Source organism: Triticum dicoccoides, chromosome 6B (assembly GCF_002162155.2).
Source record: "Triticum dicoccoides isolate Atlit2015 ecotype Zavitan chromosome 6B, WEW_v2.0, whole genome shotgun sequence".
Classification (NCBI taxonomy): Eukaryota; Viridiplantae; Streptophyta; class Magnoliopsida; order Poales; family Poaceae; genus Triticum; species Triticum dicoccoides.
The window spans coordinates 214,571,252-214,594,189 of record NC_041391.1 but is presented as its reverse complement, the minus strand read 5'-3'; the positions used below and the strand labels follow the sequence as shown (position 1 = coordinate 214,594,189).

The 22,938-nt window shown below is 43.3% G+C and overlaps 1 protein-coding gene across 1 annotated transcript in view; it reads right to left on the bottom strand.

Moving 5' to 3' along the window:
* LOC119322542 (DNA-directed RNA polymerase III subunit 2-like) overlaps positions 1-22,738 on the bottom strand; it is a 25,323-nt gene extending 2,585 nt beyond the window's left edge. Inside the window, exons 1-32 of the mRNA XM_037596025.1 lie at positions 22,377-22,738; positions 20,876-20,997; positions 20,691-20,783; positions 19,605-19,671; positions 19,085-19,175; positions 18,926-18,978; positions 18,661-18,725; positions 14,414-14,519; positions 13,838-13,948; positions 13,633-13,692; positions 13,067-13,096; positions 12,789-12,839; positions 12,613-12,711; positions 11,964-12,023; positions 11,795-11,884; positions 10,769-10,873; positions 10,574-10,684; positions 10,390-10,506; positions 8,038-8,154; positions 7,875-7,955; positions 6,881-6,985; positions 6,730-6,810; positions 6,507-6,653; positions 6,388-6,432; positions 6,053-6,130; positions 5,814-5,953; positions 5,594-5,693; positions 4,857-4,975; positions 4,614-4,749; positions 4,404-4,534; positions 3,471-3,596; positions 3,315-3,370 (exon numbers count right to left, since the gene is read on the bottom strand). Coding sequence (XP_037451922.1) covers positions 3,315-3,370; positions 3,471-3,596; positions 4,404-4,534; positions 4,614-4,749; positions 4,857-4,975; positions 5,594-5,693; positions 5,814-5,953; positions 6,053-6,130; positions 6,388-6,432; positions 6,507-6,653; positions 6,730-6,810; positions 6,881-6,985; positions 7,875-7,955; positions 8,038-8,154; positions 10,390-10,506; positions 10,574-10,684; positions 10,769-10,873; positions 11,795-11,884; positions 11,964-12,023; positions 12,613-12,711; positions 12,789-12,839; positions 13,067-13,096; positions 13,633-13,692; positions 13,838-13,948; positions 14,414-14,519; positions 18,661-18,725; positions 18,926-18,978; positions 19,085-19,175; positions 19,605-19,671; positions 20,691-20,783; positions 20,876-20,997; positions 22,377-22,517 — 3,034 coding nt within the window. The 5' untranslated portion in view covers positions 22,518-22,738. The remainder of the gene's footprint in view (positions 1-3,314; positions 3,371-3,470; positions 3,597-4,403; positions 4,535-4,613; positions 4,750-4,856; positions 4,976-5,593; positions 5,694-5,813; positions 5,954-6,052; positions 6,131-6,387; positions 6,433-6,506; positions 6,654-6,729; positions 6,811-6,880; positions 6,986-7,874; positions 7,956-8,037; positions 8,155-10,389; positions 10,507-10,573; positions 10,685-10,768; positions 10,874-11,794; positions 11,885-11,963; positions 12,024-12,612; positions 12,712-12,788; positions 12,840-13,066; positions 13,097-13,632; positions 13,693-13,837; positions 13,949-14,413; positions 14,520-18,660; positions 18,726-18,925; positions 18,979-19,084; positions 19,176-19,604; positions 19,672-20,690; positions 20,784-20,875; positions 20,998-22,376) is intronic.
* Positions 22,739-22,938: the final 200 nt, after the last annotated feature.

Genomic DNA, 22,938 nt, shown 5'->3' with positions numbered 1-22,938 from the left:
ATCTTGATCTGGATACGGTGTCAAGTGAGCGAGGATCGGGTCGTCACATCCTTAGTGGCGCGCTACATCGGCGCCCGGATGTAGTGGAAAATGAGCAAGGGTCTTCACATTTGACTCGACGAGTGCGAAGGGTAAGGAAGCTAGCCGAGCCTAGGAGGATTCGCTTAGGTAGCTGGAACGTAGGGTCTCTGACAGGTAAGCTTCGGGAGCTAGTTGATGCAGCGGTGAGGAGAAGTGTTGATATCCTTTGCGTCCAAGAAACCAAATGGAGGGGTCAGAAGGCGAAGGAGGTGGAGGATACCGGCTTCAAGCTGTGGTACACGGGGACGGCTGCAAACAGAAATGGCGTAGGCATCTTGATCAACAAGAGCCTCAAGGATGGAGTGGTAGACGTCAAGAGACATGGGACCGGATTATCCTGGTCAAGCTGGTGGTTGGGGACTTAGTTCTCAATGTTATCAGCGCGTATGCCCCGCAAGTAGGCCACAATGAGAACACCAAGAGGGGGTTCTGGGAAGGCCTGGAGGACATGGTTAGGAGTGTACCGATTGGCGAGAAGCTCTTCATAGGAGGAGACCTCAATGGCCACCTCGGTACATCCAACATAGGTTTTGAAGGGGTGTATGGGGGCTTTGGCTATGGCATCAGGAATCAAGGAGAAGATGTCTTGAGCTTTGCTCTAGCCTACGACATGATCGTAGCTAACACCCTCTTTAAAAAGAGAGAATCACATCTCGTGACTTTTAGTAGTGGCCAACACTCTAGCCAGATTGATTTCATCCTCTCGAGAAGAGAAGATAGGCATGCGTGCCTAGATTGTAAGGTGATACCTGGAGAGAGTGTTGTCCCTCAGCATAAGCTGGTGGTTGCTGACTTCCGCTTTCGGGTCCATGTCCAGCGGGATAAGCGTGCCAAAGTCGCTAGAACGAAGTGGTTGAAGCTCAAGGGGGAGGTAGCTCGGGCGTTCAAGGAGAGGGTCATTAAGGAGGGCCCTTGGGAGGAAGGAGGAGATGCGAACAATGTGTGGATGAAGATGGCGACTTGCACTCGTAAGGTGGCCTCAGAGGAGTTTGGAGTGTCGAAGGGAAGGAGAAGCGAAGCTAAGGATACCTGGTGGTGGAATGATGATGTCCAGAAGGCGATTAAGGAGAAGAAAGATTGTTTCAGACGCCTATACCTGGATAGGAGTGCAGACAACATAGAGAAGTACAAGATGGCGAAGAAGGCCGCAAAGCGAGCTGTCAGTGAAGCAAGGGGTCGGGCGTATGAGGGCCCCTACCAACTGCTAGGCACGAAGGAAGGCGAAAGGGACATCTACAAGATGGCCAAGATCCGTGAGAGGAAGACGAGGGATGTTGGCCAAGTCAAATGCATCAAGGACAGAGCAGACCAACTCCTGGTGAAGGACGAGGAAATTAAGCATAGATGGCGGGAGTACTTCGACAAGCTGTTCAATGGGGAGAATGGGAGTTCTACCATTGAACTGGACGACTCCTTTGATGGGACCAGTGTGCGTTTTGTGCGGCGAATCGAGGAGTCTAAGGTCAAGGAGGCTTTAAAAAGGATGAAAGGAGGCAAGGCGATGGGCCCTGATTGTATCCCCATTGAGGTGTGGAAAGGCCTCGGGGACATAGCGATAGCATGGCTAACCATGCTTTTCAACCTCATTTTTCGGGCAAACAAGATACTGGAAGAATGGAGACAGAGTATATTAGTACCAATCTTCAAGAACAAGGGGGGTGTTCAAAGTTGTACTAATTACCGTGGAATTAAGCTGATGAGCCATACAATAAAGCTATGGGAGAGTCATTGAGCACCGCTCAAGAAGAATGACAAGCGTGACCAAAAATCAGTTTGGTTTCATGCCTGGGAGGTCGACCATGGAAGCCATTTTCTTGGTACGACAACTTATGGAGAGATACATGGAGCAAAAGAAGGACTTGCGTATGGTGTTCATTGACTTGGATAAGGCCTATGATAAGATACCGCAAAATGTCATCCGGTGGGCCTTAGAGAAACACAAATTCCCAGCGAAGTACATTACCCTCATCAAGGACATGTACGATGATGTTGTGACAAGTGTTCGAACAAGTGATGCCGACACTGATGACTACCCGATTAAGATAGGACTGCATCAGGGGTCATCATTGAGCCCTTATCTTTTTGCCTTGGTGATGGATGAGGTCACAAGGGATATACAAGGAGATATCCCATGGTGTATGCTCTTTGCGGATGATGTGGTGCTAGTTGACGATAGTCGGGCGGGGATAAATAGGAAGTTAGAGTTATGGAGACAAACCTTGGAATCGAAAGGGTTTAGGCTTAGTAGAACTAAAACCGAGTACATGATGTGCGGTTTCAGTACTACTAGGTGCAAGGAGGAGGAGGTTAGCCTTGATGGGCATGTGGTGCCTCAGAAGGATACCTTTCGATATTTGGGGGTCAATGCTGCAGAAGGATGGAGTATTGATGAAGATGTGAACCATCGAATCAAAGCCGGATGGATGAAGTGGCGCCAAGCTTCTGGCACTCTCTGTGATAAGAGTGCCACAAAAGCTAAAAGGCAAGTCCTACAGGATGATGGTTCGACCCGCAATGTTGTATGACGCTGAGTGTTGGCCGACTAAAAGGCGACATGTTACATGTTCAACAGTTAGGTGTGACGGAGATGCGTATGTTGAGATGGATGTGTGGCCACACGAGGAAGGATCGAATCCGGAATGATGATACACGAGATCGAGTTGGGGTAGCACCAATTGAAGAGAAGCTTGTTCAACATCTTCTGAGATGGTTTGGGCATATTCAACGCAGGCCTCCAAAAGCTCCAGTGCATAACAAATGGCTAAAGCGTGCTGAGAATGTCAAGAGAGGTCGGGGTAGACCGAATTTGACATGGGAGGAGTCCGTAAAGAGAGATCTGAAGGATTGGAGTATCACCAAGAACTAGCTATGGACAGGGGTGCATGGAAGCTTGCTATCCATGTGCCTGAACCATGAGTTGGTCGCGAGATCTTATGGGTTTCACCTCTAGCCTACCCCCAACTTGTTTGGGACTAAAGGCTTTGTTGTTGTTGTTGTGCTTAACCGTCCATTAGGTGGTAAGGCAGGGATTGATCTCCTTTAAACGCCTTACCACCTTAAAAACCTTGGACATGAGAGTGAAGGAGGTTCAAGAATCTGTTTTCTTAGTTTATTAGGATATTAGCTGTGGCACTACTACATTCAGATTCAGTGAATTCAGTCAATACTCAATACTGACTTGTAATAACATAATAGAAGTTTTTTGCCAAAGTAACTTCATACTGAAAACACACCTGAGTACAAGAAATCTTTTCCACTATAGCTGAACCCGTGCTTGACAAGCGTATGGCTGGTATGCAAAAGAAAAGCAATGTTGATGAATCATTGTAAATGTCTTCTAATTATGATTTGTTGTCAGCAAACTATGGTATTACATGGTACCAGCATACCTTATGTCTTCAACTTTATCAGCATTACCACTTGGTTCACCAAATATACTGCCATAATGAAATCGGCCACAAGAAACACCAGCCTTTCCCCCAAGAAGTTCAATCATTTTACCAATTGTCATACGACTGGTGAGCAGAATAAGAGTCAGTCAGGCTGAAGTAACACCACGAAACAAAATAGTACTTCCTCTGTCACGATACATATTTTAAAAACATTAACACGTTTGTCAAGGTTACACTTTGATCATGAAAATGTCTCTTCAAATCAAATAAGCATTACATAATTTCAGTATATTCCACAATGGACATAGTCTACATTAACGGTGAAACTTTGAAATGCTTGACCGGTGCAGATTCTAATAGGACATGTACTGGGAATTTGTGACATGGAGGAAATACCAACTTCAAACAATCAGAATATATAACACTGTAATTGCTATTTAGTATGCACATGACCATCATAAAACCCGGGTTGGCATAGATGAGCTGGACTGGATCACAGGAATCAACCTCTATTTTAAGTGTCACAATCACAACTCCAATGATGGAGTAATTATCCAATCTATTTATTTTTATTAGTTATCACAATAACAAGTCACAAGTTGTGATGGTAACCCAGTTTCACTTTTTCATCCTAAATTTTGAATCTAAGCACAATTCCCAAAGCAAAACTTAAGTCTAGTACAACATGTTTTTTTGAACTGGAGAGGAAGCGATAACAAATTATTCAAATTAAACCTCTAGAAATGGATTCCTTGAGATGGCTAGCATGTTTGTGTGTTGAAGCAGAGTTAAATAAGAGTATAAGACATGAATTAAAGTTTCCCAGTTAAATGGTTCCAGTCAGAGACATGCCAAAAATAGAAGCCCATACACAGAGATTATATGAGAAGACAAAACGAGTGTAGAATATAACCAAAGCCAATACAAAACCTTGGAAATCCATGGGGATTCATAATTAAATCAGGGCATATTCCTTTCTCAGAGAAGGGGAAGTCTTCCTGCTGAACAATGGTGCCACAAACACCTTTTTGTCCATGTCTGCTACTAAACTTGTCACCAACCTGAGTCACAAACATGAATAGCAAATTTAAGTTCATATAACTACACCTGAATTCAAGGGAATTTACCGAACAAACCTACCTCCGGCCTCCTAGTGTGACGGATAATACACTTAATGGTCAATTTGTCATTTGTATCCGAACAAAGCATTACACGATCTACAACGGTAGTCTCACCATCGACACCTTTGTAAACAGCAGGTGAGTCCCTATAGTCCCTGGATAAGTAAATATTAAACAATAAAGCACATTTATCATTCTTCAAAAGCCAAATACGTGGAGGATGGAACGTAACAAAATGAATCACGAACATAGCAATACTCACCTGTCTGTTAACGCAGTACCAGGAGTTCTATTGGTAACCTTGGGTGTTTGCTTGTTCACATAGATATCATGATTGCGGATTATTTGACCAGGTGCAACAAATCCATCTTCATCCAATGCCTTACAAAAATGTTTCTTGTTTTAGGAGCTATAGTTAAATGCTTGTGAATAACTAAATACACAGATTATAGATACAAAAAAAATATACAGTTCGGATTTTTGGAACTGATGAACCCCTTTTGATCCTACAACACATAACTAACCAACTAAACACAAACAATAAACTGCAGACACCACTGTGGCTCTGTTATACATTCTCTATGCAGTTCTTAGAAAACACTCAAAGAAAAATGAAATTTGATACTAAAAAGTCAAAATTATCAAGGCTGCAACACAACAACAATATCATCTCGACGAAAGCTCATGAAATCCAAATTTCATATACATATTTAGGCGGATGGGACTGAGATACAACAGACTGAATGAAACGGCCTCTTTATACATCTCCAAATGTGGACAATAGGAGACTTTTATTTTATTTCTTTCCCGAAAATCCAACTAGCTCAATAGGAATGGGTTGGACATTCACTGCCTACACAATTTTCTTACTTTTATCCTAGATTTTCAAAATGACTTTTTGTACTGTTCACTTTAAATTTGCTTAATAAGCCATCCTACTGAGAAAAGTGAAGGATTTAATAGTTCAGGATAAATAGCAATTATCAGTCATTTTTATACCCGCATATTCTGCTTTATCAAGACACCATCTCTATCTCTCTGGGGTTTAGCAATCCTGTCTGATATACCATCTCCATATTTCTCCGATGTTACGGTGTACCTGTAGGATGAGAACCAGAGATACAATTATAAAAACAGAAACAACAGCATTAAGGACATGCTCCCCAAGCCCTTCAGTCAGAGCAAATGAAACAGCATCTTTATTTGAAGTGTATCATACTTTTTCATTGCTATGCAACGACCAAAACCACGATCAAGAGATGATTTGTTCATCACAATTGCATCTTCAATATCATATCCGCTATAACTCATTACAGCAACAGTTGCATTCTGCCCAGCGCCAAGTTTATCGTATCCCACCTGAAAGATTTGCCATAAAGTATTAGTCACGTGAACTATGAGAGGGTGTGTGTGTTTGTGTCTGCACGGGGACAAGAGGAGGGGGAGGGGGAGACAAACCAACTCAATTGTTTTTGTTGTAAGCAGGGGACGTTGCGCGTACACCAGTAAATAAAGTAGAGAATCTGCTCGAAACAACTACAGAAAATTCCAAATACACATTAGTGCACACCAAGAGGGAAAGAAGAATTGAGCAAGAAAGGACCACAGGATCATAACATCATAGAGTCAAATATGGTGCAAATGAAACTAATTTTATCCAGGGATGTGGTTAGATGCTTTTGAGTGATCTGGATGCATGTACCGTCGGCAATAAGACCACTTTATTTAGCATTCATGGAAAGCAAGAAAATGCAGGATTAAACTGAGAAAAAGGAACTCCAGCTGCTTCTTACCTGATTATATGCAATATTTCCCATCGCTTGCTTACCCATTGCACACTGCAGACAAGAACACATCAAGTAAGAATATTCCAAAACCTATAGAGATGTACATCAATAATCCGCATCCTTGCCTGGTAAGTGTTACGTGGAGATTGGTTATGGTGCGGATATGGAATAAGTCCAGCTACAACACCTAATATGGTCATTGGCTCTATTTCAATGTGAGTGATGCTGCTTCTTTGAACACCATCTTGATCCACATGCTCATACAACGCAATCTGTTTGAATCATCTTAATCACTTGATCAGACTATAAATGAAGCATGCACGAAAACACAAAAGAATCAAGATATACCAATGCATTATTCTCTTCATTGACGTCAAGATATTCAATCAATCCATCACGCAGAAAATCATCAAATGAACGAATACCATCCTACAGTGAAATCAGTTGTGAGATAAAGATCAAACAAATGACAATAGATCAAGAAGAACAAGTTGCTAACCCTCAGTTCTTTCATATGATGCTCTTTAACCCTTGATCTGCCCTTGTCAGCAATTATAAGTGGACGACAAACGCGGCCACCATCAGAGGCAATATGAATGCAATGCTATAATGACAAACAAGGTTAGTATCTCAAACGCATTCTTAATGAAGAAAGAGAAGGCAAATCAATGAGTTTTGTTACACAGTGCAACTTCATAAGGTGCATCCATGGAGAGAGAGCAATACATCCTGAATACTGCATAGACTTTTGACTTAAATCTTCAAGAATACTAAAATGTTTGGCCTCCAAGCCTTATGGCATTGAAACTAAGCTTGCCATAGCAATTAATTAATTGGTAGTTGGTACATAAACCCGCATTGAAAGCAAATGCCAATATTATGTTATAGCTTCAGAATAGCAGAACTGCACAGCAAAACCCTACTTCTGGCTGGCATGGCGCAATATGGTCCTAGCAAGGATTTGCTGAACTGGCTGCATTAGACAATCTTTACACCAACTTGCATTGCAAAATTCAGGTACGATAGATTTGCAAACAAGAGGGCGGAAGAGTGGCCCTCACTACAAAAAGTTGAGAGCTCTTTGTGTATGATATGAGGATGCTGAACCAAAACGGTTAATATCCAGTTGGATACAGGACACAATCTGGGGGTATCACCTTTGCATAATCAGTCTGGCAGATTTAGTTAGTTGCAGGTGTAAGCAGTGATGGCCGCAGGAACTAATACCTATTTGGCCAGTCCTTCATACATAACTAGATTAATATTACATGTAAAATCAGCTAATCCAAACTCTAAAGCTGTTTCCGAAAAGCTCTGGGTCAGTTGATGCCGCCACGAGCCCACGGTGACCATTAAATACACCAGTGAAAGTTAGTAACAAAGTTTCGATTAGTACCATCCTAGGTAGAGTTTTGAGGTTCTCACCAAAATATTTATTAGCATGGCGACAAGATCCATTTTAAGCTAGTAGTAATCAAGAGAAGAAACGATACCTGTTTCTCATTTACAAAAACGCTTACAAACTCTCCAATTTTGCCTGATCGGCGGAATGTTCTCATATTATTAGCAAATCTCTGGAAAGCATCATATATAACTTTATGAGAATAAATAAGGGAAATAATTTGAGATATATGTACTGTTTATATGAAACTAGACCTGAGGCTGCCTGTGCTTCCCTAGTATTAATCCATTGAACATGACCAGAAACGAACCCGGTGCATGGATTTCTTCTCCGGACAGAAGTGACAAATCTTCCACACCTAGGCTAAAACACTACAACAAAGAATGAACAAAACATAGAATTATATGTCAATGGGTGCAAGACAAACGAGAGAAAATAATAAACAAAATATTGCAACACATATATTGACTCAAAACATTCATAGTCTCGAACCACAAGGCTGTGGCAAATGTAACTTTTGATCACTTCAACTCACTCACTGGTACGGCAGAGCAACAGGACTTCCCACTTAACCTAGACTTTCTAGGTGCACGCAGAAGACTAAGTGAACCTTGCCACCCCATTTGGTGTGGAGACATAGGATGCTGTGAAGCAAAGCACCTGGACCATACAGATTCACAGATGAGTTGGGTACCACTAAGACCATGCTTGGTGGTTTTATTCTCTAGTCCAAGGACCAATAGATTTTCTAAGGAGGTCATCAGCGAAGAGACACCGATGTTTCTCCAATAGCAGGTGGCATGGAGCAAGCTAAAGGATGATGGCAGCATCTGCCACGACATGCTTCAACAACGGAGTAGATTGGAGGCAGAAGAGTTGGGATCAGAGAAGTTGGGGAATTTCCCCCCACCAAAAGATCCACAATGGCAAGTGCTTTGCCATTTGCGGGGAGGTCCACAAAGCAACAGTGTGCGATGTGGCTTCCTCCGAGGTTGGGCGAGCAAGCAGCCTGTCTGTCTTCTCTCTGGCGGCTCCTCAGTGGCGGTAGAGATCGGATTCGACGAGAGACGGAGAAGATAGCCGCACACCAACTTTGCCAAGTGTTTGGTGACCCCCATAGGTTGCTCCGAGGAGAAAGAAGGGGATGCTGGGACGGTGATGGAGTGTGCCACAGTGCCAGCGAAGCCTTCGAAAACACTCCAGCGAAGCCTTTAAATACCCCATGATCCCACTCCCGATTTAAAAACACTCTAGTGAAGCCTTCAAACCCCTCGGAGACCGGACTGTAAAGCGGGTACCTACGTGGAAGGCGCCTATGATGATGAAGGCGAACGGCTTACCCTTGTCAAGGTGGTGCTTGCAGCAATCCTGCTTCATCAGTTCATCAGCTTCTGATGTTCGGTTTGTCTAATAAGTTTCAAAAGCAGTGAAGATCCTTCAGGGATTCCATTGGATAGGCAGAGTGGAGACACCCAGGGTGGGTGGCACATCCAATTGGGAAAAGGTGTGCCGGCCAATGAAGTATGGTGGCCTTGGTATCCAAGGACTGTGACTAGCCTCACGCTGTGCACAGTCCCGCTATCTCCTTGGTGGGGGTTCGTCTCCTAGAGGTGAAGCGGAGTATGTTAGCTGTCTCCTCGAAGACTGTTGGTGACAGAACAACAACGCTCTTCTGGGAGGATCGATGGTCGAACGGCAGAATCAAGATTGCTCCTGAGCTATAGAAGCTCAGCTCAAGACGCACTAGGAAGCGTCGTGTGCCTTATTGTGCAGGAGGCGCTGGAGGGCAGGCAATGGATCATCAACATCAGGGGGCACTCAGCTCACTCGTCCTGTGGCACTACGTCCAAGTGTGGCTCATGGTCTGTGTGCTGCAGCTCACAACACTGCTGCACAAGCTAACCTGGTGTTTAGCATCATCTCAAGGTCCAAGTCTTTGTTACGACCTCCTCTTACAGGGAGCATCATCTCAAGGTCTAAGCTTGGCCTGAAGCTTAACAAGGTCCTGGAAGCGGGTGAAGTTCTTCATTTGATTGGCATGTCAAGACCACTGCTTGACGGCAAGAGGCTCACTGTGCAAGGGCTGCAGCATGCACCGGCTTGTCTCTTGCGTGGCCAATCAGAAGAAACCATGACCCACCTGCTCAGGCTGTCCTTATCAGATCAACTTCCCAGCCTCCGGTTTTAAGGACTTACTGGACTAGTGGCAACATGCACCAATTCCACCCCACCGAGATCTAAAAAACGCAACTCGTCGGTGATGCTCATGGCGTGATTGATCTGGAAGCAGCAAATGCTGCAGCTTCACATCACAGATTACACGCTTACCCACTGAGGTGCCAAAACATGGTACTCCCTCTGTCCCAAAATAAATGTCTCAACTTTGTACTAACTTTAGTACAAAGTTATACTAAGGTTAAGACACTTAGTTTGGGACGGAGGGAGTATGTGAATACTCCCAAATTCCACCAACCAACCAAAAGTTTGACTATCGGCTCGTCAATAGCAGCTCATACACACATGAGCATGCTAAAAAATGCACTGGGATGAAGATACAGAGCATTAAAGCCAAGGAAATAAAAATTGCTGAATTAGAGAAAACAAACCAGATTCCTCAGTGGGCCCTCCTCTTGATCTGTTGTAACATGAGTCATTAAAGCTAGATTTTTCGTCAATCCACAAGCTTCCCCTTCCGGTGTATCACAAGGACAAAGCATACCCCACTGTTACAGAAAAAAAGGCTATTTATGTACCTTTATGAAGTACAAACATACTAAACTTTGTCCTTACCTGACTGGGCTGCAAAGCACGTGGACCACTTGTTTTCCGGGTCTTCTCAAACTGTGGTGTTATGCGTGTCATATAGCCTAAAGACGCCATATAGGATAACCTAGACAGAACCTGCATAGAAGTAGAAGAAAAAATTAAAACACCTCAAACTCAGTGAACAGAGAATTGGGACTCATAGGTTGAACGAGTAGATACCTGTGAAACACCCTTTCTATGCATCTTAAATCGTTTAATGTCCCAATTTCCCGTGGAAATAGCTCTCTCCAAACCAGAGGTTATTACATCCTGCTGCATTATCAACTGCACAAAGGAAGGGAATTACATATCTAAGATACCACATTGGAGCATCCCAAATGACTTGAGTAAATTTCTCCAAACTACACTGTTTGTTTCAGAACTACAAAGGAACTACACTGAATCATTTCATACACCAGCACCTCATTCACTATTCTACTGGGTTCCTGATTCCAGGTGCAACACTCCAAATAAGATGCATTCCAATATAATGTGCAGAGCAAGACCAAAATGGTAATGAATTCATATACTGAGTTATCGTTTATCAAGTTTGTTATGGAGCCTCATGATACAGAAAGTGGCATTTTCAGCATCCAAACGTAACTTGTAATGTATAAGATTAAAAGTTCATGCAAAGAGATGGTTACTTTAAGCTGCACATTGTTATGGAACGAGTAAATTGCACTGCCGCCCACATGTTAAGAGTGAATTTGCGGCTTTGGTAAAGAGCGACCACTTGCAGAGTTACATTTGTCTTTGCTTGTGAGTTGCTAATTTACCTATTATATTAATATATGTTTAACCAACAGAATTTGTACTTTCAGGACATGCAAAAACAACTAAAGTCCTTAAGAGCTTAACAACCTCCCAATTCCTATTGCAAGAGCAGACAAGAAATTCATTTCGTATTTTTATAAATGAGAAAATATTTTACAGATCTGCTGAACAAGCTTGTGGTTTTGAAGACATTTCAATATGTGGAATTAAGAAGTAGCAAAATTACCAAACAACGAAAAATGACTCCATTTAGTAAACTCAGCAAGGTAACATAAGCTGGCAGCAACAGCTATATTACTAGAGACTGCAACTCAAAGGAAATAGCGAAACAGGAACTGTGTGCAACGTCAAAGTGTGAAGCTACAGTAACATTATATTGCAGTAATAGGCAAAAGGGATAACCAGATGAGCATCAATAATTTTCATTACCTGGCTAAAATCCAAAGGACTGGAACGGGCCATGTCACTGTTTTTGTTCATACGGTCTACAGCATAGGTATTCATCGTTTTGAACAAATCCTTCACAAAGTAGTAGCACAGTGAGAGACACAATCACATAATGCACACCATCTAATGAAATGGTAAGAAAAATAAATACCTCAAAAAGCAGGGATACTAATTGACCAGACAGCTCAAGCCTCTTGTTTCCCACATAATCCTGAAGAAAAAAATCGAACATGAAATATCAACAGGGCGGCAAACAGGTAAATTTGATGTATAAGATAATTCAAACATGTCTAAACAGAGCCTAGTGAGAATAGGCCATGCTTAGTTCTCAACTTCTCATGTAGAAATATCTTTGGTTCCTAGATTATCAGCAGATTGCATGCTTTCGTGCTTGCAATCATGCATAAAAAGTAAAAGCAGACTGGAATTCAAAATTGAATAATGTCCAAGAAATAAATAAGATAAGTTACTCCTTGGTTTTTTAAGATCAAACTAGTCTAATTTACTGAACTTACTGTGAACAGTACTCAAGGGTACATCATAAAAACATATGTCACCATAAACACTCTGTAAAATTGCGATTAGCTGATCTCCATAGAAATCTTGCGACAGTGTGAATAGAAGTTCTTAATTTTCCAGAAAAAAAGAACAAGTTAATTCTTCTTTAGGCCCAGGCTGAAACTTACATGGATTCTTATTTTCATTCCACCGAAGCAATAGTGAAGCAAAAAAGGAATGCGTTTTTGGTAGATCTTAGGAGTTATTCACTAAAATGATACAGCGACCAGCTCTGGACTTGCCTTGTCATCGAAGGTATCAGAATTCAAGATCGCATCCAACATTCGCCTTAACATTACAGCAGTGTATATGCACTTTGGTTGAAAGTTCCCATTGTTAACCTACAGGAGAGACGACATGCATGTGAGAAAGAATAAAATATTCTGGGTGAAGAATCTAGGTGAAACATCTATCTCACCGGTACATGCGCAACAAAAACATCACGGAGGATTAATTTTGACCGACCGTCCTGAAAGTGAGAGCCAGAGAGAGCAGTCATCAGATGATTTAAACTGAAGTGTCAGTATATATACCATTCTGAGAGCATAGATTGACACGTGGAGCTTTTTATTACTAATCCAATAATCCAAAACAATCAGTTTAGCAACAGAAATGGGATTCTGTAACTGTATTATATTTTTTTATTACCATCAACTTTTCAAAGAAAGCAACATATGATCTGCAGCTAATAATTACCTTAATATTTCCTGCACCAGCATATGTCACCTGCAAATACAGCACACAGTGTATGTTCAGAAAAGATCCAACATTCAATACACACATGCAACTACATAAGAAATTCAGTTTTTTTTATGCTAGGTAAACCATCAACTTCATGTTTCAACAAAATGAAAAATCATCAAATACATTCTTTCAGTTGTTCTATGGACAAGAGCCCATGGATGCTACAGATCCTGGTGGTTTTTAGTAGTTTGGTAATCAGCAAATACCTTAGTATAATAGTAAAAAGCGAAAGAAACTCTCTACCGCCCAAATTGAGTATAGATGTAGGGTAATTAAATAATCACGTAATAAGAAGACTGAGGCGGTTTCAAAAGAACTAAATACTGCGACTGTAGAAGTAATAAAGAGATCAGAAGTGTCACAGACTACTCTTGGGGAAGTATTAGACATTTCTGGTCAAATGCCTAGCACTCTTTCAACAGACGCAGAAGAAAATGCATGAGTTAGAAACAAGGGATGTACTCTTCCAAAGCTTAGATTGCTTCATCACTATTTAATAATACAACATGAAGTTTCACCTTGTCATCCATGTACTGCAAAGCTTGCTGTTGTGTATATATTCTCTCTGTGGCACATTCCTAATAGAGCAAAAACAACAAAATTCAGACGGCCTGAAAGATTTAACAATTGACAGTCTAAAAGATCAAATAATAATACGGTGAGAGGATCATCGTTATAATATAGCCACAAAAGTAAAGCAACAAAGTAAAAATAATAAGTTACCTGAATAGACAAATATAGGAGGTCACCATATCTTGGATCTCTTCCAACCATTTGTACAACCTCTTGGTCAGTTTCAATTCCCATAGCTTTCATAACCACAATTATAGGAATCTGCAGAAGTTTCAATGCTCGGAAACTACAGTTATGATCAACTTAATAATTATCGGTAAGAAACGTAAGGCCTTGCATGTTCGCAATCATTAAGGATACATCAAGTGTGATATGATATCAGGGAAGAGAAACTACTCAGACCATGCTATTCCTATTAGAGGAGATGATTGATCTCTTAAAAGGAGCTGCACACCTAGTTGCCTCATAGAAAACATGTACGGTCCCACACCTATAACTCTTTTTCACCATGTCTATAATCATAGGAGAAAATGGCATATCCATCGATGAACCATATTACCAACCACCAAGCCATGACCATTAAGTATTTGAAAAGAATAAACGTAGAAGTTGAAGAACTCGTTAAATGTGTGGATCCTATATTGTTAAACAAGGGTCAAGTAGAACGGTCTACTACTATGAAATGGAAGGACTTTTTAATGGGACAACAGTGCATCAGTTACATACCGGCTTAGTGAACTGATTCAGATGTAGATTAATTTTCTCTTTGTCCATGCAAATCACTGTCTTGCTTTTTACTTCATGTGTGCTGCTAGTAACAGATGCAGTTACCCTAAACAACAGAAAAATGAAGTCGTAAGATTCTAAGCAGCCTATAATGGATTGCAGTGCACCTCAGAAAGGGAATGGAACATGCAGAACAACATCCTTTTCGAAAGAAAACTGTAAGGGAGACCCATATAGTATACTCCCTCTGTTCCTAATTATAAGGTGTATTATTTTTTCAAGAAGTCAAACTTCTCTAACTTTGACCAAATTCATAGACAAGAACAATATCTAGAATACCAAATCATTATCACCAGATTCACCATGAAATATATTTTAATACTTAAAATATTTAGTATTGTAAATATTTATATATTTTGCTGTAAAGTTGGTCAAACATAGACAACGTTTGACTATTTGAAAAACTATTACACCTTATATTTAGGAACGGAGGGAGTAAATAGGAACACAAATTCGTGTCCATGAGGACATAAACCCAGATGATGGGGTTGCATATCCACTCCCCCAGCCAAAAAGGTCTAGGCTCACTGCCTCATAATAGAACCACATCAATGGAATGGCATGCACACAAAAAGAAGCAACTTCAATAATGAGTGAACAAGCAACTTAAAGGCTAAAGATTTTAACCAGGATGGTTGGGATTAGAGATGAACTGCTTCCCTGACAGTACTAATCAGAGACAAGGCAATCATGTGAATATTTATCAATCAGATATTCAAAAATGCCTTAGCCATGTATATACTTTGCCAAATGGTTTATAGCTATAAGCAGCCTAATCAATGTTACTTAAACTATACCAACATGGATCGAATTAGACAAGTACCCAAAGATCCCAGCACATCAAGCTATGCATAATGCCTGATATCTAATACACTAGAGCACTATTAAGGAAGAAATGTACAATCAATAGAGGCTTGGTTATTCTTCTTGAACGAAAATATAACACGAGTGTCAAGTCTTTATTAGACAAATAATTTCGCTTCAATGTTCAACAAGACATCGAACCTAGCCCAAATGTGGTGTTTTAGAACAAACGTGACACTGGCCCTGAATAAATCCGAGAAAGCACAAAAGTATGTGCAACACCATAAGACAATGAGATACTGTGTAACAATTATAAAATCTCTAACATCAAAGAATTAAACCTTTCACTGCCACATTATAAAGTTACTGCAGGGAGTCAGCAGGTGAACTGGTCTCGTCCCATATTGCCCCCAGGGAACATAAGGGCAACTCCCAGCTTGCTGCCTCCGCTGGCTCCTGCCACGGCGGTGGCTAAGGTTGCGCGTGGGGGCGGGGCGATTCCTCTACTTCAGTTGGTGCTGCTGGAGGCGCTTGTAGCAAGTGGACGTCAGGGCGGAGGCCTCAGAGCTTGATCCTGGCGGCAGCGCTCGACCTCGGAGGCGCGTCTCTGTAGGTGTTGCTGCGGTGGCAATTCAGGGAGCCTGTTGATCTAGCGCCCGGATCTGACAACGGCTGGTGGTCCCACGTCGTTGGCGGTGGCGGCGGATGCTAGAAGGGTGCGACATTCTTCGTAGCTTGAGGTGTTGAGGTGTGGCGCCATGTGGTGGTTGGGCTGCAGGCGGTGAAGACTTCCTGTGCAGCATGGCCTACTCTAGTGATCTACGCGCTCTCGGGTGTTGCCGATCTGTAAGCCCCCTTCTCCCTTTGAGGCTTGACGGGAGAGGAGGAGCTATGGCGAAAGCTTTGCCCCGGCCTCGGTCGGGCCAGCGACGGCGGCATCAACAGGTGTCGTTTTCCCTCTTTGGATGCACCGTCATGGAGCTTCTTTTCCTCCCACTTCAAGAAGAGCTTGGACTCTACAAGTGAAAACCTTAGCTCCGGTCTTTCCGGAGCGGTTGATGGCGACGTCTACGTCGTGACATCCTTGGAGGCGTCACTTTGGAGTGTCGGCTTGAGGCGGTTGCATGGGGTTGGTGGATGTCGCGGCAGCGGCCCGAATGGCTTGTGTGTCGAGGCGGCGGCCAACAGTGTCGTGACACCTTATTGGGCAAGGCTTCAAGTGAGCCCAGTTTCAATGGTGACCTTGTGCGCAGGGCTGCAAGGTAGTCGACTTGGTGACTTGGTCACATATCCTGGTAAGGACAGTTGGACAATATGTCTGGGGCGGTCCCTACATGGTGTGGCAGTTGTGTTCTGCAGGTATTTGCCTTGTGCAGCTCTGGCTGCAGGCTGCAGGCTGTCTATCGTGTGACGGTATTGCACCTCGAGGGTGAGCGGTGGTACGTCGAGGCAGCAACCCTGAAAGGTGGTGCAGGTGGACTGCGCAGGGCACGGCGAAGCGTTTGGAAGTTGGGGCAGCGACCCCAAAAGCTTGGAGGCGCCATGGATTTTGCCCTCGGTCGTGTGGGCGATAAGGTGGTCAGCGATATGTTGGACGTCACATTAGGCGCATAGTCATATGGAGTGCAGGCATCTTCACATCTACGGGAGCGTGTATGGTCTGCTCCTCCCATAGCAGTTGTGGCTTATCTTCGGCAATGGTGGGAGGCAAGCTATCACCGTTGGTTTGTGCACATGTTTTTGGCATGCTTTTGTGATCTTCGACGTGCCATCGGTGAGAGTGGGGTTGTGTCAGGCACTCAGGCTTCGAGTGGGCATGGCCCCGTGATGTCGTTGTTTGAGTGGGCTTGGCCTTGAATGTATTTGTTTCCGCCAGGTTTTCCATAATTAACTAGGCAATAATCTTCTTAATTTATGGACCATGAGCCTTGCGTTTCAGAAAAAAAAATTATGTCCTTTGTTTACACCATCGGCTCTTAATCTTACTTTGCAGCAAAGTTCCCATGTGTACGGTGGCATATCGATCTATATAGCATGTAAATCTGAGAATAGTTTTATCTAAACCGGGTGTGTTGGGTCAGTTTTGCCTCATAGTTTTGTTTGGTTCGGGTATAAATGGGTTCAGTTTGACAACAGGTGGGTTTAATTTGGTTTCTTGTACAAAACGGCTGGGTATGGTCAGGTACGGGTACAAACAGGTATGATTCCGCATTAGTTAAACCTACAGTTCTCACCTGGTTATTAAACTGATTCTTAGGTCTCATTGTTAACCACAATACGATAGGCCATGGCCGCTGCCCAGATCAGCCTGCTCCGGCCACGTCCATGACTGCCGCGCCTGGATCCGGCCTCCTCCGACTCCTCTCTGCCATTAGCGCATGGGGCTCTTGCGACCGCGCTGGTCACTGTGTAGGCGAGGCGGCGGTCGACGCCCTGGTCTCCGCACTTTGGCTACCTCCACGGCCAACGAGCCCGGACCTGGCTCCCGCGTCGACTGCTCTATGGTCTCCCCGGGTTTGCTGCTCTTGGATGGGCATCATGCGTCCGTCAGCAACGCCTGCGACCGCCGCCGCTCGCCGACTTCCTAGGGCCCGCGCGCGAGGACATGATGCCCCCATTCTCCTTCTAGTATCTCCAAGCAGGAGGACGACGGGGCACATCTGAGGAGCAGCAGGATGCAGAGACGGCGCCCGGCATAGGCAAAGGGTCAGCCGCTGCCTGCGGCACGGACACGGGCCGGAACCGGGAGCAGGGGTGAGGAGCCATGGCGCACACGATGGCCGGGAGCACGAGGGAGCAGAGCTCCGGCTTGAGGAGAGAGGGTGCGGTGGGTTTCACTGATCCGGCCGAGGTGGATGCAGGGGTGACCAGAATGAGGAGATCAGGCGGCGCCGCCGGGCGCGCTCACCCGTCGCAAGCGCATTCGCGAGAGGGCATCTTTGTTGTCTCTTTTTTTTGCAAGATTTTAATGTCTCATATTGCACAGATGGTTCTCAAACAATTTCAGGAAATGGTTCCAACCCACAGATGGCCACTCAGTTTTAATTTGGTTTGGGTGAAAAGTCAAATAGGTTTGGTTTTGGTTGGGTTGACGGGAATATCAATAGGTTTAGTTTGGTTTGGGCTGCCAAGTTTACCCATGCAGGTTTGGTTGAAGTATGGTGTAGTTTTCAAACTTTTCCCAGGATTAATAGCATGTGTCCATACATCAAAGTGTATGACTTCAAGTAAATTATCAAACTAGTGCAAGATTGTAAATTCAGGGGAATAGTCACAGAGACAAGTAATTCACAAAATAAATGCAATTTCCAACAGTTGTCAAACCTTCAAAATAGAACAATCAGCTGGATACTGAATAAATTTTAAAATAGTAGACATAGTACCTTCCTTTATTATCAGTGTCGATAATAATACGATTCTTTGATAGCTGTTCTTGTATTAGGATGACCTGAGAATCAAAACATATTGCACGATAAATAATACTAACATAAGAATCCGCCAGGAGCTTGTGTTGCAAAAAATGAGCACTTAGCATTAGCACTATCACTTTTAGCATGCTATTAATCAATGAGCACTTAGCATAAGAAACATAAGAATCAATGTCGAGAAAAATGAGCACTTAGCATAAGAATCAATGTTTCCAGTTACCTTCTCGGTTCCTTTCACAATGAAGTAACCACCAGGATCAAGAGGGCACTCACCTACAGGCACAATAGTGAAACCACCAACATAACCAGAAAGGTAGAGTGGCGAATTTATCTAAGAAACATAAAAACAATATACAGTGATGAACATAAGAAAGCTAACCATATCTTGCTAGTTCAGCTTCGTCCTTCCCGTTCAGAACACAAGCATAACTTCTAAGCATAATAGGCATGTACCCAATGGTAAAATTTGGCTGGAGAAAAAAAAAGATTAAAGGAGGTCAAGTTTCTTCACAACCAAGCATGTAACAGGTACTTCTGAGTTCATTGTCATACTGCCATACTCCCTTTGTTCCAAATTAATTTCAGTTCTAGGTTTGTCCTGAGTCAAACTTATAAGTCTGACCAATTCTATAGAAAAATATATCAACATGTACAACACCAAATTAGTTTCATTAGATTCTTTATATAAAATATAGTCCGTACTATATATATATTCAATGTTGTAGATCTGAGCATATTTTTCTATGGACCTGGTCAAACTAAAGAAGTTTGACTTAAGACAAAGATATAACTTAAATTAATTTGGAACAAAGGAGTACCATATACGCGTGCAAAATAAGCAAATATTCTTTTGTGGGGTGGAAAGGGGGTATGTTTCAGCCAGACATTAGATGTGTTACCTTCCTATGTTTGGCATGTGTCTTTCCTACAGTGTACTCAACATCAACAATCACAGGAGCAGAATATCTGAAGGAACAAAGGAACATATTAAGCAAGAATAGGTAAAAGGACGCTTGTGATAGGCAAAAAAAAAGGTATGAAATTCAGTGCTACTGCGGTACAATCAAGATGGTCAAGCTTGATGTTAGATGAATCAGCTAGTTAAAAGCACATTCCACAGCTAGTCTGTCCTATGGAATATTGGGCATCAAGGTTCTTGCTTTTCCAACATAGGGACCTTTTGCATTGAGGGGTTTTCAAGAAAACTATGTAGGGTTTCAATCCATAGTTATTTCTCCTACAGAAGCCTTTCAGATCATAAGAATGAGGTTGTAGGAACCCTACAGGTTTTCTGCCGAATGGCTCAATCCATAGGATTTTTTTAGGAATCCTAACATGAGCTTGGACCTCATTGAAAAAATATTTGTCTTTTCCATGAAAATTGTCTCTTCAAATTCGTGCTAAATTCCTGCAGAGCATCCGAAGAGCCAGCTTTGCAATGTGTTTTGGTTTCTTATAAGATTCTAATGACATCTTAATCCTAAGTTTTTCCTAGTCCTGTATTTTTAGACCCATGCATTCCAATTTTCAAAGAGACCCTTACAAAATTCTAGCCCGTGAAAAAGATCAATTCACTCAGAAATCTAAGTTGTCCCCAGTAATATATGCTCAGAAACTCAGACATCCATACTGATGTTCATTGTGCATTTCTACAACAGCAATCTTGCAATGGCCGGCCTGAATTATATAGGCAATATTCTCTCTTCCCAACCCCCCTCCCAAATAAAACCCTCGCTTATAGTACTTAATTATTCCAACTATCTACCTATTTATCCAGCCTTTTGTGCTTAGGATCATGACATGACAAGATACAAGCTTGAGCTGCCTATTTCACCAAACCAGCAGCTATTTGAAGTTATCCTGCTGTTCTTGGTAGACAAGAGAGAGAGATATCCGTCACATATCTCCAGCTCATTGATATGCTCAGTTAATTATCGGCACAGAGTTACATCAGATGGATACAAGTGAGGCAATGTCAAGCTTACGTGCGATCAGTAAGGCGGCAAAAGTGTGGTGTGATAGTCTCAACTCTAAAATCTACTTGCACCGAGGGCTCGCCGATGTATATATTTTTGTACCTACATCAAGGCAAACAAAAGAACACATAAGATAAGAGAACCGTGATTTGACACAAAGAAAACAGCAGCTGTATAACTGAATAACATCGTACTCAAGATAAATATCTGGATCACTGCGTGCTTCGATTCGGTTGTTTGCCCTGACAATATTCTTGATTCCTTTGGTGATGAAGTAGTTAAAAGAGTCAATGTGCTCCTTCACAAGGCCTCTAACCTAATGATAACATCAAACAAAGAGAAAAGGGGCAAATCAGATGGATCAACCAAAAGATGCCCAGACCAAATGAGTAGTTGGCACCTCCTTTGAAAAATAAAGACGCAGCAAATAGAAACTCAAGCCCCTGTAGTGTTGCAGTTGGAATGAAACAAACGCACGTCAGGGACAGAATAAACTAGGGCAGAACAAACCAGAGAGCGGTCAGGCAAAGATAGGTGATGTGAGACATTGTAAAGACTAGAGTAGCTATCATGCATGTGCAATACACTTTTTTTTGTGACATATGACTGAATTAGCCAAAGACCAGAGGATTGAAACAATAATATAAGGTTGAAAAAAACATCTACACCAAAATCATCACTGCTTGTGATTATTACTACGGAAACAATTTCCCTCAGGTGGCTAATCCCACAAATCAGCCGGGCGCACGACCATCAGACGGGATCGCGATCGCACGCTGTAGCCACACTATGTTTTCTCATGGGCCCCACCAGTTCACAGCCCTCCAGAAACAATGGTGTGGCTTTATTCTCTCCCTCGCGCATCCACATAGCCTTTTCCCATTCCCCAGGCTCCTATCATGGCGCTCTATCTCTCTACAATCTCTATGTGCCGGCCGCTGCCCATCCCATCCACGACCGTCACCGGTGCTTCACCGGGCCGCCACCGTCAGTGCTGTCAGGTCGCCTGCTGCTGCAAGGGGCGACAATCGGTGCTGCAGAGGAGCTCCTTCCTTTTTTTGTCTTCATTGCCAGTGCTGCAGGGAGCCGCGGGATTGGTATGCAGCGCCACAACACGAGGGGATTGCATGACAGGGACAGACGGGGCTGATCCAACGGCACCCAGCAAAGCAATCAGACGGTTGGCAAGACGCCTGATCCCCCCATCCCACCCCACCAAGCGAAAATGCTCCAGAACATGGGTTTAACTAATTGTGTTGCCTTGCAGTGTCGATAATATGTTTGATTAGCACTAACTGCAACAAAGACGATAAAGCATAATCTAGAACAGTCCTACTTTTTTTTGGCAGACGTTGGTCAGGCTTTTTAGATGAAAGACGTTGGTCAGGTTTGGGGTGATGTTATCAATTCGTACTTTTATTAGTAGCATAGGCTCTCAACTAAATCGGGGATGACAATAGCTGGTTAACATGAAGAGTGTGCTGTCGGCATTGGCTGTTAAACCAACAGATGACTGAGCTGAATAAGGCAAAAATTCCTATGAAAATGGGCGTGCCATAAATCTATCAGTGCGTGTAAAGAAGAAGAAGAAGAACGGCCTGTGTCGCTAAATTACATCAGCGGAGCCATGAATTTTAAACGAAATTGCATGGGCAGAAGGAGCAGTCCCACGCAAAATCCAGTTCCAGATGGTACCTTGAGGAAGGCAGGGAGGAGCGCGAACTTGTCGACCGGATTGCTGACCGGCGCTGCCAGTGACCGGTAAGTCGGCACCGGCGGCGCCTCCTCGTCCCCTTCGGCCACCGGGGCATCGGGAGCGGACGTAGCAGGGGGCATGGGGATTCAGTCAACTGAATCCCCTTGGCTGACGGCGGCGGAGGCGTGCGCCTCGGGTGGAGGGGCTGGCTGGCGGCGAGAGACGGGTAGGGGGCTGCGCGGGTGAGTGGATGTCGGCGGCGCTGTTCTGGTCCAGGGGAGAAGAGAGCCAGAGGGGGGAGGGCCGGGGGGAGCGGAAAAGGGGTCTCGGCGGCGAGACACACCGGAAACGAGGCGGTGGATTTGGGGCGGCAAGGGTTTAGTTAGGGTTTGCGAGGTGTTATATCGATGGCTACGGATTCACGTCACGTTACGAAGGTATGTAATCGGACAGTCCAAGTTTTTTTTAACAGATTTTATTTTAGCATTAAGAATGGTCTTTTATTCCTCAGCATTTAAAGGTACAGGTATCCTAAATTCATTAGTACGACGATAAATGCCA